The 18,965-nt window shown below is 40.4% G+C and overlaps 1 protein-coding gene across 1 annotated transcript; it reads right to left on the bottom strand.

Annotated features, from left to right (window-relative positions):
- Positions 1-17,234: 17,234 nt before the first annotated feature.
- LOC114508472 (keratin, type I cytoskeletal 18-like) lies at positions 17,235-18,502 on the bottom strand. Its single transcript, XM_036011119.1, is given in 3 exon segments — positions 17,235-18,032; positions 18,034-18,205; positions 18,208-18,502. Coding segments are annotated over 3 exon segments (1,248 nt in total). The 3' UTR covers positions 17,235-17,251.
- Between the last annotated feature and the right edge of the window lie 463 nt (positions 18,503-18,965).

Genomic DNA, 18,965 nt, shown 5'->3' with positions numbered 1-18,965 from the left:
GGAGGAAGTAAGAGGAAGCAAAGCAGTAATTGTAGATAAGGTCCCCAGAGGGGCCCTTGGTCAAGACTCAGACTCTGTTTTTTTGACTAGTCCCCCAAGAGGGAGGGGTGAAACTTCATGCAGTTCTCTTTTCATTAGAAGGGCCAAACCTCTAACACAATGTTACTAGCTCTCCATCTGCTCCGTGTGCTACTCTGCCATTCCATTTACCTCAGACAACTAGCCCATTCTAGGGGACCATCTAGATCTCTCCTGGCTCTGGTGTTTCATCATCCTTGATGCATTAAAATCCAAAATAGACTGCTACAGAGCAAAAGGAGAGGGAATCAATGTCTGACGAGGAAATAGGAAACTTTCTATTAGCATAATGATAGTTTTCATTACAAAATGGTGGTGGTGGCAACGAGGGGAGAATTCCCCACCAACTGCTCATCATGCAGACACACTTAAACTTGCCCAGAATGTTCGGCCAGCATGCAGAAACACCTGTTCGGAATTAATGGAAAACCAGCACTCATGGTATGTTGGGTAAATTGCAATGAGGTAGAAATTGCTTCCCTATTATTGTTTCACTCAAGGGATCTTCATTTGGATTTACCCCCATAGTTATCAGGATTTTTTGAGTACTACTGCTTCTTACATTTCCTTTCTGCATTCCTCCTGCATTAGATCCTTTATGAATTTTTAATAAACTTTTATCAATGTGTAACTCACATTTTTCTAGCAAATGTCAGTCACATAGTGACATAAAATGGCTTAACTGATCCATTACATTCTTTTTTTTGCAATTCTCCTTAGAGAACAAGATCCAAATATAGGCTGTATACTTAAAATGATGTTGAATGATTAAAAATAAAGGAATAGACAAAGATATGTCAAGTAAATTGAAGTAATAAGAAAGCTGAGAATAGTGATCCTTTTACCAGAGAAAGTAAATTTCAAGCCTCAAAGCATTAAACATGTTAAAGAAGAACTCTTTCTAATACTAAAAGCTAGAGTTCACAATGAAAATATAACAGTCATGGAAATCTATGCAGCAAATAACACAAGAATCACACTTATAAAGCAAAAACTACAAAAAATGCAAGAATACATATATAGAAACATTTCTAATAGGAGACTTTTGAACATTGTTCTAAAAAAATTGAGAGGATAAAATATAAATAAGGAGAGAGAAGACCTAAACAACATAATCAATAAGATAGATATTATAAATATACACTAAGTACCCTTTACCTCCTGATAGTAGAGAATATATCTCCTTGTAAAATGTTCATGGATTATTCACACATTTGATTATACATTAGGTAAAAAAAAACAACATAAGTCAATTTCAAAGTAAAGCTATTAAAAACAATATTTTCTGATCACAGTATAATGAAACTAGATTTTTTTATTTTTTAAAATATATTTTATTGATTATGCTATTATAGTTGTCCCATTTTCCCTCCTTCACTCCCCTCCACCCTGCACACCCCTTTCCAGCCACATTCCCTCCCTTTGGTTCATGTCCATGGGTCTTACTTATAAGTTCTTTAGCTTCTACATTTCTCATACTATTCTTACCCTCCCGTCTATTTTTTTACCTACCATCTATGCTACTTTTTCTCTGTACCTTTTCCCTCTCTGTCCTCCTCTCACTCCCTTGTTGCTAACCCTTCATGTGATCTCCATTTCTGTGGTTCTGTTCCTGTTCTAGTTGTTTGCTTTAAAACTAGACATTTTTAACAGAAACAAAAATAAAAGGCCCTACCTACATGTGGAAATGTAGGAAACATTTCATTAGACAACTTTCGGGTAAAAAGGAAGTACAAATAAAATTATAGAATTTCTGTAATATAATGGTAATTAAAACACAGTGTATAAAAGTCTATAGAATATATTTAAAGGAGCAGAGTGCTAAACACTGGTAAAATAAAAATTAAATTAAAAAATTACTCAGAGAAAAACTAGAGAAAGGGCAAAAAAGTGAATTATAAGAAAGTATAGAGAAGGCAATATTAGTGATAAAGACAGAAATTAAAGAGGACAACCTGGATGGAATTGGAGAGCATTATCCTAAGTGAAATAAGCCAGGAGATGAAAGACAAATACCATATGATCTCACCTGTAAGTGGAACCTAATCCACAAAACAAACAAGTGAGCAAAATATAACCAGAGACATTGAAATAAACAACAAACTGACAGTAACCAGAGGGGAGGGGCGAAGAGGATAACAGGGGAAAGAAGGGGAAGGGTCATCAAGGAACATGTATCAAGGACTCATGGACAAAGCCAAAGTGGGGAAGGATTGAAGGTGGGAGGTGGAGGTGTGTGGGGCAGAGGAAAGTGGTGGTGGGAAAATGGAGACAGCTGTACTTGAGCAATTAAAAATAAAAATAAAAATTAAAAAAAGAAATTGAAGAGGTACAGAATGGAAATACAGTGGAGTTAATCAATTTATAAAAATGCTAGATTTTAGAAAAAATGTGTAAGTTAGAGCAAGTACTAGTTTACCTAATGAAGGTGGAAAAAATATAAATTTACAAAATGAAAAATGACAAATGGGAAGTAGTGATGGAAACTAATAATATTTTCAAAAATCACAAGACAACTTGAACATCTCTATGAAAATACATTTGAAAACACATATGAAATGGATATTTTTATAGGTAAATAAAGATTGCTAAAACTGACGCCGTTAGATTAAAAAAGCTGAAATAAATCACTTTCCCTAGAAAAAACAGAGAAAGATCTCCAGGGGAAAAGCACCAGGACAAGACGAGTTCACAGAGCATTTTTAACAAATCTGAAAAGACCAGATGGTTCCAGTGCTCTATAAATTCTCTCAAAGAATCAAAAGGGAAGGGAATAAATTTAATTCTTTGTTAAAAAAAGTATAACACTGATACTTCAACCTGATAAGATTGCACACAAGAAAACTATAGACTAATGTGACTTTTGTATTTGGGTGTGAAAATACTGAATAAAATATTAACAAGCAGAGTCCAATACCATTTTAAGAAAACAGTCAACATGACTAAGTGGTGAAATGCAAGGTTGGTTCTGGTGTATCAGAAAATCCTGATACATCATATTAATAGATCTAAAAGAAGAATTATTTCCAAAGATGATGAAAAAGACTTTGAAAAAATGTAAAAGATTTATGGATGTTTTCTTTACAAGTGAAAATACATGTATCTCTGTCCCACAGCCAGAACCTTACTTACTGAGTAAACACTAGAGGTATTTCTGCTAAAATCACTAGCAATGCAATGATGCCTACTAACTCTACTACTATTAAATATTATCCTAGTTATATTAGCCATTGCAAACAGATACAAAAAATTTATGAAGTACAAACAATGGTAAAGAAAAATAAAATTGTGGGCCAAGATGGAGGTGTACGTAGATACATTGTGCCTCCTCACACAACCAAAAGAAGGACAACAACAAATTAAAAAACAAAAACCAACCAGAACTGACAGAAAATTGAACTGTATGGAAGTCTGGCAACCAAAAAGTTAAGGAAGAAACATTCATCCAGACCGGTAGGAGGGCTGGACACAGGTAGGTAGGGGCAGAGAGGACTTGTGGCAAGGCAGTGGCAGGTGGACCAGGCCAAGGTGGTGGCTGGCAGAGCAGGCAGTCCCACATTGGTGTGCAGATAAACCAGGAAGAACAACTGTGGAGCGAGACAGACTGCACAATCAGGGCTCCAGTGAGGGGAAATAAAGCCTCGAAACCTCTGACTGAAAACACCTGTGAAGGTTGAGGCAGTGGGACAAACTCCCAGCCTCATGGGAGAGTTCATTGGAGAGACCCACAGGGTCCTACAATGTACATAAGACCACCCACCTGTGAATCAGCACCAGAAGGGCCCAATTGGCTTATGGGTAGTAGTGGAAGTGACTGAAAGTCAGCAGAAAGCTGAACAAGTGGCACTGTTCCCTTTTGGACCCCTCCCTCACATACAGCACCATCATGTAGCAAAGTGGGTTGCCCCACCCTGGTGAATATTTAAGGCTCTGCCCCTTAGTGCTTAACAGGTGTGCCAAGACAAAAAAAAAAATGGCACAAATGAAAGAACAGATCAAAGCTCCAGAAAAAATATAAGCAATGAAGAGATAGCCAACCTATCAGATGCACAGTTCAAAACACTGGTAAATCAGGATGTTCACAGAAATGGTTGAGTATGCTCAAAAAATAGAGAAAAAAGTGAAGGCTATGAAAAGTGAAATAAAGGAAAATGTACAGGGAACCAACAGTGAAGGGAAGGAAACCAGGACTCAAATCAATGATTTGGAGCAGAAGGAAGAAATAAACATTCAACCAGAACAGAATGTAGAACAAGAATTCAAAAAAATGAGGAGAGGCTTAGGGAACTCCAGGACAACCTTAAATGTTCCAATATCCAAATCATAAGGGTGCCAGAAGGAGAGGAAGAACAGCAAGAAATTGAAAACTTATTTGAACAAATAATGAAGGAGCACTTCCCTAATCTGGCAAAGGAAATAGACTTATAGGAAGTTCAGAAATTTCAGAGAGTCCCAAAGAAGTTGGACTCAAGGAAGCACACACCAAGGCACATCATAATTACGTTACCCAAGATTAAAGATAAGGAGAGAATCTTAAAAGCAGCAAAAGAAAAGGAGAGAGTTACTTACAAGGAGTGCCCATAAGACTATTAGCTGATTTCTTAACAGAAACCTTGTAGGCAAAAGGGGACTGGAAAGAAGTATTTCAAGTCATGAAAGGCGAGGACCTACATCCAAGATTACTCTAGCCAGCAAAGCTATCATTTAGAATGGAAGGGCAGATAAAGTGCTTCTCAGATAAGGTCAAGTTAAAGAAGTTTATCATCACCAAGCCCTAATTATACAAAATGTTAAAGAGACATATCTAAGAAAAAGAAGAAGATCACAACTATAAACAGTAAAATGACAACAAACTCACAACTATCAACAATGAAACCTAAACAAAAGAAAAATAGAAACAAAAATGAACTAAGTAACAGAATCACAGAAATAGAGATCATGTGGAGGGTGATCAGTGGGGAAGGGGAGGGGGCAAATGGGGGAAAAGGTGTAGGCAATAAGTAGCATAAATGGTAGGTACAAAACAGACAGGGGAAGTTAAGAATAGTATAGGAAATGTAGAAGCCAAAGAACTTATATGTACAACTCATGGACATGAACTAAGTGGTGGTGGGGGGGGGATGCAGGTAAGAGGGGTGTGCAGGGTGAAGGGGCATGAAAGGGGGAAATGGGGGCAACTGTAATAGCATAATCAATAAAATATATTTAAAAAAGAAAATTAAAATTCTATTTATAAATAATAATACAGTATATCTGGAAAACCCTATAGAATCAGTGATAAAGCAAAGTCAAGCAATAAAAGAATTCTATAAGACACCAGAATAAAATATTAACCTACAGAAATCAGTAGGATTCATATATGCAAATGACAAGTTAAAATACATAATAATAGAGACAATCTCATTTGTAACAGGAACAAAAAATATTGAATACTTAGGAATAAAGTTAACATGCAATATCCAATAAGGAATATTTTTAAATTATCCTCAAAAAGATGACAGTAGAGTTGAACAAATGGAAAGATGTCAACTCTTCTTCGACAGAACAGGTCAACATTATGAAGACTCCAGTTCTTTCTAAGTTATTTTTAGAAATGTAATGCAATCCCAATAAAAATGCAAGTTAAAAAACAGAACTTAGACATGTTGACAAAAAAAATGCAAGACAATCAGGAAAACACTGAAAAAGAAAAACTAAAAGAGTTACTATCCTCCAAGAGTTTAAAATTCGCTTTAAGTAAAACAAAAGTGGGGCTGGTGCATTAATAACCAAGCAGGGCACTTGGAGAAGATGCATACCCGAGGAGAGATATCCACACATATGGAAATTTAGTATAAAGCAAGTGTGATGTTGCCTGTCGTGGGGGCAAAAATGGACTTTGTAAGCAAATGGTACTGGGATGAGTGGGTAGCCGTGTGCAAAAAGGTAGAAATTAGAAATATACCCTAAGAAAACTCCAAATTGGTGAGGGATCTAAACGTTACTGAACAGATGAGTCAGGTAAGCAGTAGGGGAGACACAGCAGAATGCCCTTAGCAGCAGTGTAGGGAAACTTTGCAGCAATTGAAGAGGGATAATTTGGACTACCCCAAAATTGAATTTGTTTGCATGAAAAAAATCAGAAACATAGTCAAAAGGCATCTGACAAACTCAAAAAATATTTGTCACATATATCTCAAAGGTGTAATATTCTTAAAATATAAAGATCTCTTACATTGAGAATAAAAGACCAAAAACCTAGTGGAAAAATGAGAAGATGTCATGAACAGAACATTCACAAAAATGATATAAAAAAGAATACTTAGAAAAAAACAAAAATGGTATAAAAAGCCATTAAGCATATGATAGTCAAACTTGCTCCTGATCACAGAACTGCAAATGAAAATGACACTAGAAGACCGCTCCTCGTCCAGAAGAGGTGTTGCAAGTTCAACACCATGGCCGCACACACTGTGGGGGCCGTGGGAGGTGCACTCTCACACACTCTGTCTCTGCCACTTCCTGTGGAGCAGAGGCAGGGGTAACTGCCAATTCGCATTTACCATTATTGAAAATTCCATCCTTTCTGCTGGAAGAGAAATGTGACTCACCATAACCCTCAGGACTACTGGCTTGGTAACTGTCTTTGACACTGGATCCTTTGACAAAAAACATGGGAGAAAAAGAAAAGGAGACACATATTCTTGATTACACACTTACAAATATTTTGACCCATACTTTACCTTAAAAGGTTAAACTGAAACACTAATATTGTTTTTGAGTTTTATTGGAAAATGTGTTTTGGAAAATTACGTAAATATAAAGTTAGGTGCCATCTGACTGTTAAGATTACATACACATTCACTCGTTTTTTGACCCAGCCGTCCCAATTCTAAGAATTTACTCTGGAGGTACATCAATGATAAGAAAATACATATGCACCAAGGTCAGACCCATGGGCAGGGCTGGGAGCTGGCGGGCCCTGGGCCCTGACAGAGGCAGGGTGAGGCAGCCGGGCTCTCCAACCACGCTCGCCCCCCTCTACAGCCACCCTCCACCAGGGCCTGCCTGCATCTCCATCTGTCTGGCCCCTCTGTGCTCCTCACTAAGCTCTCAACTCAGGCAGGGGAGTTATTGGGTTGCATTTACCATTATTGACCATTTTGTCCTCACTGCCAAGAGAGAATTGTGAATTATCTGACAGTTCATGATAACTTTTAGGACCACTTTGATCATTCTCATCAGTGCCGGCATCTTTAAAGAACATGGAAAAAAAATGAAGAAATGTTTTCTCAATTACACACGTAAACACTTCAGCCCATACTTTATTTTAAAACATTAGGGTAGAATACTAATCGAGTTTTTGAGTTCCATTGGGGATGTGCATTGGAAAGTTAATATGTAAACAGAGAATTGGGCATCATCTGACCGCCTGTACCCAGCAGTTTGGGTCTCGGCAGATGTTGGGTGAGCTAATCCAAGGACTTGGAATTTACATCTGGATGCAAAATTTCAAGAAAATGCTGAACTTCCCTGCTGCTTTGTGCGTTTTCATGCACTGCATGTAGATTTTGGGGACCGGACACTCTCCTCAGCAAATGTCAACCAAATACTCTGTCTTGGTTCTCAGTGTGCTACTTTATTTATGCACATTTTGGGCAACAGGAAGCTGCATTTTGGGAAATGCATATTCTTTGCTTCCATTCACCACTAGCAGTGTGTGTAGCCTTGGGCATGTCCTTTTTCAGACCTGAGTTTGATCCCCTCAAATGGCGTCATGGTCTCTGCCTGCTCTCTTAGAAGCTAAGGCGAACACCCCACACTAGCTGTTTATGGAACGTTTCTCTTTTCCTGGGCCCATGTATCTACAAAAGCTGAACCCACTGGCTTGCACATGCACCCCAGAGACCACCCCAAAGTGAAGGGAATTTGTCTAAGTTGGACCTCCTCAGTCTCGAGCAGATTATAGGAATTGTTTGGGACAATGGCTTCTTTCACATCTCTGCTTTTGCCCCAGAAGTAGCTGGCCTTAAGTGCTAAAATGATGGAGTTGTGCATTTAATACCATAGACCCCTAGGAATACATGTGATTATAGGGTTAAAAATGTATACTTGCTTTTTCCCTTGAATGTTTTTGTTGATAGCATTGCTGTTGTCCTGTATGTTCCAAACCTGGATGATTTATTTGGATTCAATACATCTTGGACTAGAACTTCATCTTAGGAAAAGCACACAAGGTTATGTTAAAGTCAGTGATGTAGGACCCACACCTTTTTGCTCTACACGAACTAATGCAGTCTGTGATGCAGTGACTGGGAACAGGACCTCAGGGGCTCCATGGACACCGGAGTTGGCTATTTAAAGAACTTTGTCTGCGGTGGGGAGACCACTGTCTTCCTAAGTAATTTCTGGAAACCTGAGACCATTCAGATTCCTTGGACAATAAATATTGACCCCAAAAGATATGACACTGGAAACCTGGTGCCAGGTGTAGGCACAATTCTTTTTGCCCCTGCTGTCATTCTGCCCCCTCTGAGACTTTCCTCAAGCTGTCCCCATGTAGGCACTAACGTAGTGCCTGATTTCTACATCCTGTGGCATTGTTTTTCTTTCTTTACATCCTTCTGACCTCTCCCAAGAAGATCATAACATAAGAGTCCAGGACTTTGTGTCAATCGGAGCTGAATCACATCCTGGCTCTGCTCTCACCACAATGTGATCTCAGTCATGTTTCTCTCTGACCTTCAGTTTTCTCTTCTGTAAGATGGGGTCTGTATTTCTCTGGGCTTTTTATGAGGCCCCGATAAAGCAGTGAAATATATTGCAAATATATTCCTTAGCTGTGGTGGAGGATAAATGAATAAATGAATAAGTGGCAGGTGTGAGTTCCCCCATTCCTGCAGCACAATGGTCACGCTTTTAGTTGTTACCTGTTGAATATGATGTTAGCAATGAATTTGTCATATATGGCTTTTATTATGTTGAAGTACGTTCCCTCTATTCCCACTTACCCAAGAGCTTTTATTATAAATGATTGCTGAATTTTGTCAAATGCTTTTTCTGCATCTGTTGATATGGTCTCATGATTTGTATCCCTTTTGTTTATGTAATATAGCAGCTTAATTGATTTGTGGATATTAAACTAACCTCGCATCCCTGGAATAAATCCCACTTGATCTTTTAAATGTATTGCTGGATTTTGTTTGCTAATATTTTGTTGAGAATTTTTGCATCTATGTTCATCAGGTATATTGGCCTATCATTTTCTTTTATTGTAATGTCTTTGTTTGGTTTTGAAATGAGGATAATAGTGGCCTCATAAAATGAGAGCCTTCCCTCTTCTTGAATAAGGATAGATGTTAATTGTCCTTTGAATGTTTGGTAAACTTCACCCTTGAAACTGTCCAGTCTAGGACTTTTGTTTCTTGGGTGTTTTGTTTTTTTTTTTTTTTGGATTACTGATTTGATTTCATTGGCAATAATCTATCTGTTCAGATTTTCTATTTCTTCTTGTTTTAGTCTTATTTCTAGGAATTTATCCATTTCTTCCAGACTCTCTGATTTGTTGGCACAGAATTGTTCATAGCATTTTCTTATTAATACTTTGTAATTTTCTGGAATGTCAGTTGCCAATTCTCATTCATTTCTGATTTTATTTATTTGGATCCTCTTTCTTTTCTTTTTTTTCTTTCCTTTTAAATATTTTTATTGATTATACTATTACAGTTTTCCCAATTTTTCCCATTTATCCCCACCCTGCCCTGCACCACCAACCCTCCAGCATCCCCCCCACTTAGTTCATGTCCATGGGTTGTACATATAAATTCTTTGAGTTCTCTGTTTTTTGTACCATTTTGACCTCTCCCTGTCTATTTTATGCCTACTGATTATGCTGCTTCTTCCCTGTACCCTTTCCCTCCTATTCCTCCCTTCCCCTCCCCTCCATGTGAAATCCCTCTATGTGATGACCATTTCTCTGATTCTGTTCCTGTTCTAGTTGTTTGTTTAGTTTGTTTTCATTGTTTTTCTTTTTTTAGGTTCATTTGTTGATAGTTGTGAATTTGTTGTCATTTTATTGTTCGTATTTTTGATCTTCTTTTTCTTAGATAAGTCCCTTTAACATTTCATATAATAAGGGCTTGGTGATGATAAACTCCTTTAACTTGACCTTATCTTGGAAGCACTTTATCTGCCCTTCCATTCTAAATGAAAGCTTTGCTGGATAGAGTAATCTTGGATGTAGGTCCTTGCCTTTCATGACTTGGAATACTTTTTTTTCCAGCCCTCTTTTGCTTGCAAGGTTTATTTTGAGAAATCAGCTGATTGTCTTATGGGAACTCCTTTATAGGTAATTTTCTCCCTTCCTCTTGCTTTTAGGATTTTCTCTTTATTTTTAATCTTGGGTAACTTAATGATGATGTGCCTTGGTATATTCCTCTTTGGGTCCAACTTCTTTGGGACTCTCTGAGTTTCCTGGATTTCCTGGAAGTCTATTTCCTTGGCCAGATTAGGGAAGTTCTCTTTCATTTTTTTTCAAATAAGTTTTCAATTTCTTGCTTGAAAGAAATGTACATTGTGCTGCTTTGGGGTGAAATGCTCTAAAAATATCAATTAAATCCTTCTGGTCTAATTGTCATTTAAGGTCACTGTTTCCTTGTTGATTTTCTGCCTAGAAGATCTAGTCACTGATGTCAATGGGGTGTTAAAATCCCCTACTATGACCATAATACTGTTGATCTCTCCCTTTATGTCCATCAATATTTGCTTTATATATTTAGGTGTGCCTATGTTGGGTACAAAAATATTTACAAAGGTTATATCCTCTTGTTTGATCGATTCCTTTATTATGTTATGTCCTTCTTTGTCTATTATTATAGCTTTTGTTTTAAAACCTATTTTGTCTGCTATAAGTATTGCTACCCCAACTTTATTTTCATTTCCATTTGCATGAAATACCTTTTTCCATCCCCTTACTTTAAGTCTGTGTATATCACTCATTCTGAGGTAGGTCTTATAGTCACTATATATGGGTGTTTTTTTAATTCATTCAGCTACCTTATGTCTTTTGAGTGGAGTATGTAATCCATTTACATTTAAAGTGATTACTGATAGGTACATAGTTATTGCCATTTTATTATTCATATTTATGTTCCTTTTCCCCCCTTCCTCTTAAAGAAGTCCCTTTAACATTTCTGATAATACTGATTTCATGAACTGTTGATGAACTCCTTTAGCTTTTTCTTTTCTGGGAAGCTCTTTCTCTCTCCTTCAATTTTAAATGATAGCCTTGCTCAGTGGAGTAGTCTTGGCTGTAGGTCCTTGCTTTTCATCACTTTGGATATTTCATGTCAATCCCTTCTGTCCTGATAGGTTTCTTTTGAGAAATAAGCTGTCAGTCTTATGGGAATTCCCTTGTAGGTAACTAATTTATGTTTCTGCTCCTGCTTTTAAAATTCTTTCTTTGTTTTTCATCTTTGCCATTTTAATTATGATGTGTCTTGGTGTGGGCTTCTTTGGGTTCATCTTGTTTGTGTAAGGTTTTCTTAGACTCCGCCGAGGAAATAAACAGCCAATTAGCCATGAAAACAGGCAGGTAAGATTTATTTTGGAAGTTTGTACTCCCGGGCGATGTTTTCTCTGCCCGGAGAAAGGGCTAAGAAAAGACCACGCGGGAGAAGGGAAAGAGTGGGAGTTTTATATGGCTTGACTTCATGCGGGAGCCAAGGATCGGTTCTTGGTGAATAAAGATGCAACATATCATTGGTGGCTCCTGGTCTGACATCACCACCTCCTCCGGGTCAAAGTTCACTTGCCATATTACTTGTAGTCCAGATGGTGGCCATATTTCTAGTCCAAAATGCTAATTGTAACTAGGTTCCCAATTGTCCTACCTCACCCATCCTGACAATTTGGGACTCTGCACTTTCCAGACTTGTCTCTTTTAAAAAATTTTTTTTTTAAATTGTTGTTCAAGTATAGTTGTCTCCATTTCCCCCCTGACACCACCCCCCTACCCCAGCCATCCCCACTTTTCACCCTTGATCCTACCCACCTTTGGTTTTGTCCATGTGTCCTTTATAGATGTTCCTGAAAACTCTCCCCACTTTTCCTTCCATTATCCCTTCTCACCTCCCCTCTGGTTACTGTCACTTTGTTCTTAATTTCAACATCTCTGGACAGCATGAATGGATCTGGAGAGCATTACGCTAAGTGAAATAAGCCAGGCCGTGAAAAACACAATGTGATCTCACCTATAAGTGGAACCTAATCTACAAAACAAACAAGCAACCAGACTTGTCTTTTTTTCTTCTCCAATTTAGGGAAGTTTTATGTTGTTATTTCTTTAAATAGGTTCTCAATCCCTTGCTCTCTTTCCCCCTCTATACCCCTGTGCTGTTATGCTTGATGTTGTCCTCCTGAGACTTCTAAGCCTCTACAGCAGTATCAGTGTCCCATTTCCCCTGGGTGGCCTGAAATACTTACTCCCATGAGTAGGTGGCAGGGAACATAAGTGTCCTGACATAAGCTGGGGCTCAGGAATCCATGCTCTGAGTCCCAGCTCTCTGCTCAGAGGACTTCTCTAGGCCTCAGTTTCCCCAAATAGAAAATGGTAGGTTGGACCAGAACTTTGGGCACTGTGGCTCTGGTCACATGAACTCATGCATAATATGGCTGGTCCAACTGAGATGTCCTCTAAGTGTGAGAGGTACACCTGGATTTTGATGACTTAATGACATAAAGACTTAAAATATCTCAATAATAATTTTATATTGGTTACATGTTGAAATAATATTAAAAATGTTATTAATTTCACTTGCTTCTTTTTTTGAAAACCGTGACCACTATAAAATTGAAAATGTTATCTGTGGTTGCACTGTATTTCTCTTCAACAGCCCTAGGTGAGATCCATGCTCCCATGTGGGGGATTTCCAATAAGTTCCCTAGGTGATGCAGGCCCTGCTGGCTCATGGACCTCACTTTAAAAAGTGAGGCTCCAAGACCTTTATTAGTTCTAACAACCTAAAATCCTACATCTTTCTTAATTTCTTGGGAGTTAGACTCTTAGATGTAAGCATTCAAGCTATGGGACATGGGAACATGATTCTAGCCTCAAACCAAACCCCTCTACCTTGTGCAGTATGCACCAGGTTACCTGGGAAACATCCACTGACAGTCACCGAATCCCATCCAGGTACAGACCAGATGTTTGATAACAGGAGGCTCCTTAACAAATGCTTCAGGCATATCCTCCTGAGTTTTTGGTCTGGGTGGGATTTTAGTAGCTGGACCTAGTTGGGAAATGAAAACCCTAAGAGTTTAACAATTTCGCTGAATTTGCACTGACTTCTCTCTAAATAGACTCAGTTTTGCAGAGCCCTGCACGGAGTTCCTGGGTTCGGGTCGTCATCATGGACAGTGGCAGGCAGGGTGGCTGTGAGAATGCAGTGACGTTTGCCCGTGTGCTCTGAGCTGACGCCTGCACTCCTGGGCAGCACTCACTGGTGCCATGCTCCCTCTAGGAGAATAAAACATGTCCTGGCTCCAAGGATGACTGCCCTTGCAAGTGCTCTGAGGAGAGCAAATGAAGGGGGACACGGCAATCCTTTTGTAAAAAGCACACTTTTATCTCTTTTATGAACAGTTCCAACAATGAGTGCACCTGAAAGCTTAGGCATATGATGTGGAGAAAGTGTGGGGTGTTGTGGTGCTTTGAGGTTCTCTAGATGGGAGGGGAAGACCCAGAAGGACTGGTCACCCTGCTTTCTCCTCTTTCATGAGTAGAGCAACTCTGAGTGGTTGAGTTTACAGGTCAGAGCAGAATCTCATGGGGAGTTGACCAGACTCAGATGTCAGTCCTTTGTAGAACCCCTGGACTCCTGACCTCAAGCCTTCCTGGCCTTGCTGACCTGAGCTAACCCTGCAGGGGCCCGGGCAGCGTGTGGTGACTCTGAGCAGTGGTTTTCTCTCTGCACCTCCTACCAAAGGATTCATCTCACTCTTCTTTCTTAGAGTTGGGATGTCTTCCTATTCATTCCCTTAACTCAAGGTCAGGGTCACCCTCTTTCTCCACCCCCCAGGTAGCAGCAGGCTGACCAGAGAGTTGACAACACCCCAAGGCTGGGCAGGGCCACCTTCCTCTTGCTGCAGCGCAGAGCATTCAAGTGGCGTCTGCAGACGCTGAAGCTCTAACACTAAACCAATGACAACGCTGATTTTCAAATGGGTTTAATGATGGACAATCTGCATACCAATTGACTCATCTGCGCACGGAGGGCTTAGAACAATACAGGAAAACGATGTAAAAAGGTCTGTGCTGCGATGACAATCGCTTCCCAGTGTGCTGACCTTCGGTAAATGAAGCAAACAAAAGTACAGTTCTCTTTGGAGGAGACATTAATGCGTCATTAAGAATGGGTACAGCTGCATCGCGCAAGCACTTTGTTAAAAATATTCTTTTCATTTTGTGTCTGTCCCATAATTATAATGGAAGTATTGTGCAAGTCAGCCAGTAAGCTTATGCAGAAAAATATTTATGTTTTGTAATATCCGCACGGTTTCTAAAATGTATTGTCAAGTGTAGCTGCTGTATCGGATTTTGTCTGTTGTCACCTCTTACTGACAGTTTTAAACTGGCCTGGTGCCTGTGTTATCACGATTGTCGACTGTTTTTGTTCCGTGTTTGCATGGTGCGCATCCTGGCCATCAGGAAAGGCTCACTGTTGAACTCGGTAGTTATGCTCTGGTTAGTCTGGGGAAAATGAGGCTGTAACCTCCTTCATCAGGAGGCCCATGGCTGCTGCTCCCCTCTCTTTCCTCATGGTCAGGCCAACTTAGTGGCCAATGGCCAAAGTGCTCACTGATGCAGAAAGACCCCAGAAGTATAGTTAGGATACCCAATAATGTTCTTCTGAGAAAATGATTTAGAAACTGCCTCTAACTTGTCTTTCATGGTGGGGCAGATATTGGAGGGAACCTAAGATTTTCACTGTCTGACAAGGAGACCAGCTCTGGAGGGGAGAGTTGGCCTAGGGGTGCAGCAGGAGGATTCTCTTAATCCCTGGACTGCACCTGGGAGCTGGAAAGGCATAAATGGGAATGAGCTGGCTCAAGGGACAACAGCAGCACGGACCCTTTGGCACCCAGCAACTCAAAGAATACTTCCTTGGTGAGTGCCTCAAAACTGTTTTCTTAAGAAAGAAAGCTGAAATGTTAGCTTCTTTCAGGACATTGTCAGGCCCAGGGCACCCCCTGCCTTCTCACCCAGACCAAGGTCAGCTGATTCAGGGAAGAGCACGTTTTCTACCTTCCGCTTGCTCCACTGTGACTGTACCTGAAGATGCGTTAATCGGTTGCTCAGCTTTGTGACAGCAGTACAGCAGCAGGACAAAGAGGGTCACTCCTTTATTCGCTGCCATGTTCCCTCCAGCTGAAGGAGGAGGACGTTCTCCTGAATGCCCCTCAGCTTCACTCACCTTGGTCTCCAGGATACTGTGGAATGTCCAGGGACTTGTGACATCGTGGCAGGAAGTGAGCTGGGTCCTGCCCTGTGTCGGGGAGGGCTGTGCCCAGGGTCTGTGACATCATGACAGGAAGTGAGTTGAGTCTTGTCCTGTATGTGTGGGGAAGAGTTGTTCCCAGAGTCTGTGACTGGGAAGAAGTGGGGAGGTTGGTGTGGCCTAAGATAATAGAGGGTTCTGCCCTCTACTTGTTTCAGTTGCCTAGTCTGGTGCTTTCCTTAGTTATGCAGACCCTGAGGTCTGAAGGGGTAGGATGTTAATCAGGACTCTTAAGTGCAAGTGGCAGAACCAAACAAAATATGCTTAAGTGGAAAGAGATGCATCGGAAGGAGGCTGGAGAACTAACTGAGTTATAAGACAAATGCTGGAGCCATCGGTTCTATAGTGTCCTTGACAAGCTGGGGCTGATGCCCCAGGTCTTCCCATTCTCTCATCAGACTCCTCTCTTCCCCTGCTCTTTTCATGAGCATCAGCCCCAGACTCTCCCTGGTAGTAGACTTTCATCACAAGAAATGAACATGATTGCATGTCTCACAGTATCATCCAGCTCCATTCACTAGAGAGTCTTGAGTTTTCTCTAAAAGCATCAGTGAGAAAGCCCCAAAGGAAGCATTACAGTTGAGTCACCTAGATCACAATCCATCCCAGGACCAAGTTCTATGTCTTGAGCTCAGAGTGAGGTACCTGGTCCACACAGGTCAGGGCTCTTCTGTGGGCAAGGGTGAGGTTCCAGATAGACAATCCTCAAATCACAGGGAATTGCACAAGAACAATAGCATTTCCTAAAATGAGTTAAGGGCTGTAAAGACAACTGGCTTACTAGGCATCTTTTGGCTTTTCAAATTTTTTTATTGCTGATATGGGGAACCACTGCAGATTTTTAGTTTTCTTCCTAATAGATGTAGTGGAATTCAATCTACCTCTGGGAAGGATCATGGAGGACAATACAAATATTTGCGGTGTTCATTAGTAATATTAAGTAAACTCTCTATTCTGTTCCATTGATTTATGTGTCTGTTTTTATGCCGATACCATGCTGTTTTGATTATTATGACCTTATGGTATAGTTTCATATTAGGTAATCTAATTCCTCCAACTTTGTTCTTCTTTCTCAGAATGCTGTTGCTATGTGGGGACTTTTGTGGTTCCATGTAAATTTTTGAAATATTTGTTCCAGTTCTTGTGAAATATGTTGTTAGAATATTGATAGGAATTGCATTGAATCTATATATTGCTTTAGGTAGTATGGACATTTTAATGATGTTAATTCTTCCTATCCATGAACATGGTATATACTTCCATTTATTTGTATCTTCATCAATTTCTTTCCTCAGTGTCTTATAATTTTCTGAGCACAGGTCTTTTACATCCTTGGTTAGGTTTATTCCTAGGTATTTTATTTTATTATTTATTTATTTTCAATGAGCTTTTAAAAAAAGATTTATTTATTTATTTTTAGAGAGGGAAGGGAGGGAGAAAGAGAGAGAGGGGAACATTAATGTGCGGTTCCTGGGGGCTGTGGCCTGCAACGCAGGCATGTGCCCTGGTTGGGAATTGAACCTGCGATGCTTTGGTTCACAGCCTGCACTCAATCCACTGAGCTATGCCAGCCAGGGCTTCAATGAACTTTTTATTGGCCTTTAGTCCTAGCAAGAGATGCCCCATTTCTGCTGCCTTTAATGCCCCAGAATTTTGGTGTCATTGACCTCAGACACCACTTTACCATCCACAATCCTGTGGGTTGTGGTCTTTTGGATGGTTTGTAAGGAGTAGCTCTTGTCCAGGGCATCAACAAGATTGAAGTCCTCCCCTTCTTCCAGTAGGCTGTGGTAGGTGGCAATCTCAGCCTCCAGCTTGCCCCTGATGTTCAGCAGGGCATCATACTCCTGAGCCTGGCACTGCCCCTCTGCTGAAGTCTGGGCCAGCTCTGATTGCAGGTACAGCAGGATCCCATTGAGTTGTTCTATCTGCATGGAATAGCATGTCTCCACCTCCCTCAGGCTGTTCTCCAAATTGACCTTCAGATTCCTCATTGAGTTCAGGTCAGTCTCCAATGACTGGACCATATGTCTCAGCTCCATGAATGTCATCTCAGCAGTGCCTACCTCAGTGGTCTGTGAGGTGACCTCTGTGGTGCTCTCTTCAATCTGATGGGACCAGTTCTTGTTTAACTCCTCTTGGTTCTTTTGAGTCAGCTCATCATACTGGGCTTGGATGTCTGCCATGATTTTCCCAAGGTCCTGAGATTTGGGGGCATCAAACTCCACAGCCAACCCAGAATTGGCAATCTGGTTTTGTAGACCATTTACTTCCTCCTTGTGGTTGTTCTTCATGAAGAGCAGTTCCTCCTCGAGAGCCTCAATCTCTGTCTCCAGATGTAACCAAGTGATATTGGTGTCATCAATGACCTTTTGTAGCCCATTGATGCCATGCTCCACAAACTGGTGCATGGTCAGCTGTCTCATACTTGACTCTGAAATCATCATCAGCAAGATAGGCGTTGTTAATCTGCAGAATGATGCTGGCATTGTCCACAGAATTTGCAAAGATCTGAGCCCTCAGGTCCTCGATGGCTTTGAAATAATAACCCCAGTCTCTGACCTGGGGTCCCTTCTTCTCTAAGTGTTCTGGATTTTGATCTCTAGTCTCTGATTATCAGCCTCCAGGCTTCTCACCCTCTCTAGGCAGTCATTCAGGCATTGTATAGTCCCCTTCTTGCTCTGGATGTCCCCTATGCCCACTAGGCCCCCAGCCATCCCTGCAGCCAGGCCCCTGGATCCCCAGCTGCCCCTCATGCTGGTGGAGTGGGACACTGAGATCCCGAAGCCTGAGCCCCTAGTGCTGCTGGCTAGCTGGACCCAGCAGCTGGGTAACTGCATGGAGCCCAGTGTCCTTGTGGAGAAGCTGGAGTGTGTGCTAAAACTCATGTTGTTCAGGGAGGAAGGTGAGAAACTGTGACTCAGATGGAAGCTGCCTCTTTTTAAAGCAATTATAAGTGGGATTGTTTTCTTAATTTTCCTTTTTGTTAGTTGGTTATTGGTATATAAAAATGCAACTGATTTCTGGATATTGATTTTGTATTCTGATACTTTGCTGAATTCATTTATCAATTCTAATAGTTTCTTGGTGAAATCTTTGGGGTCTCTATGTACAGTATCATGTCATCTGCAAATAAAGACAGTTTTACTTCTTTCTTTCCAATTTGAATGCCTTTTATTTCTTCTTCTTGTCTGATTGCTGTGGCCCACAACTTTATAGTCAATTAATATTTCACAAAGGAAGCAAGCACATACAATGGGCTAAAGATGGTTCATTCAATAAATGGTGTTGGGAAAATTAGACAGATACATACAGAAAAATTAAACTAGACCACCTTCTTATACCACACTC

Source organism: Phyllostomus discolor, chromosome 11 (assembly GCF_004126475.2).
Source record: "Phyllostomus discolor isolate MPI-MPIP mPhyDis1 chromosome 11, mPhyDis1.pri.v3, whole genome shotgun sequence".
Lineage (NCBI taxonomy): Eukaryota > Metazoa > Chordata > Mammalia > Chiroptera > Phyllostomidae > Phyllostomus > Phyllostomus discolor.
Note: the sequence above shows the minus strand (reverse complement) of the source record. Positions and strands in the feature narration are given on the sequence as shown.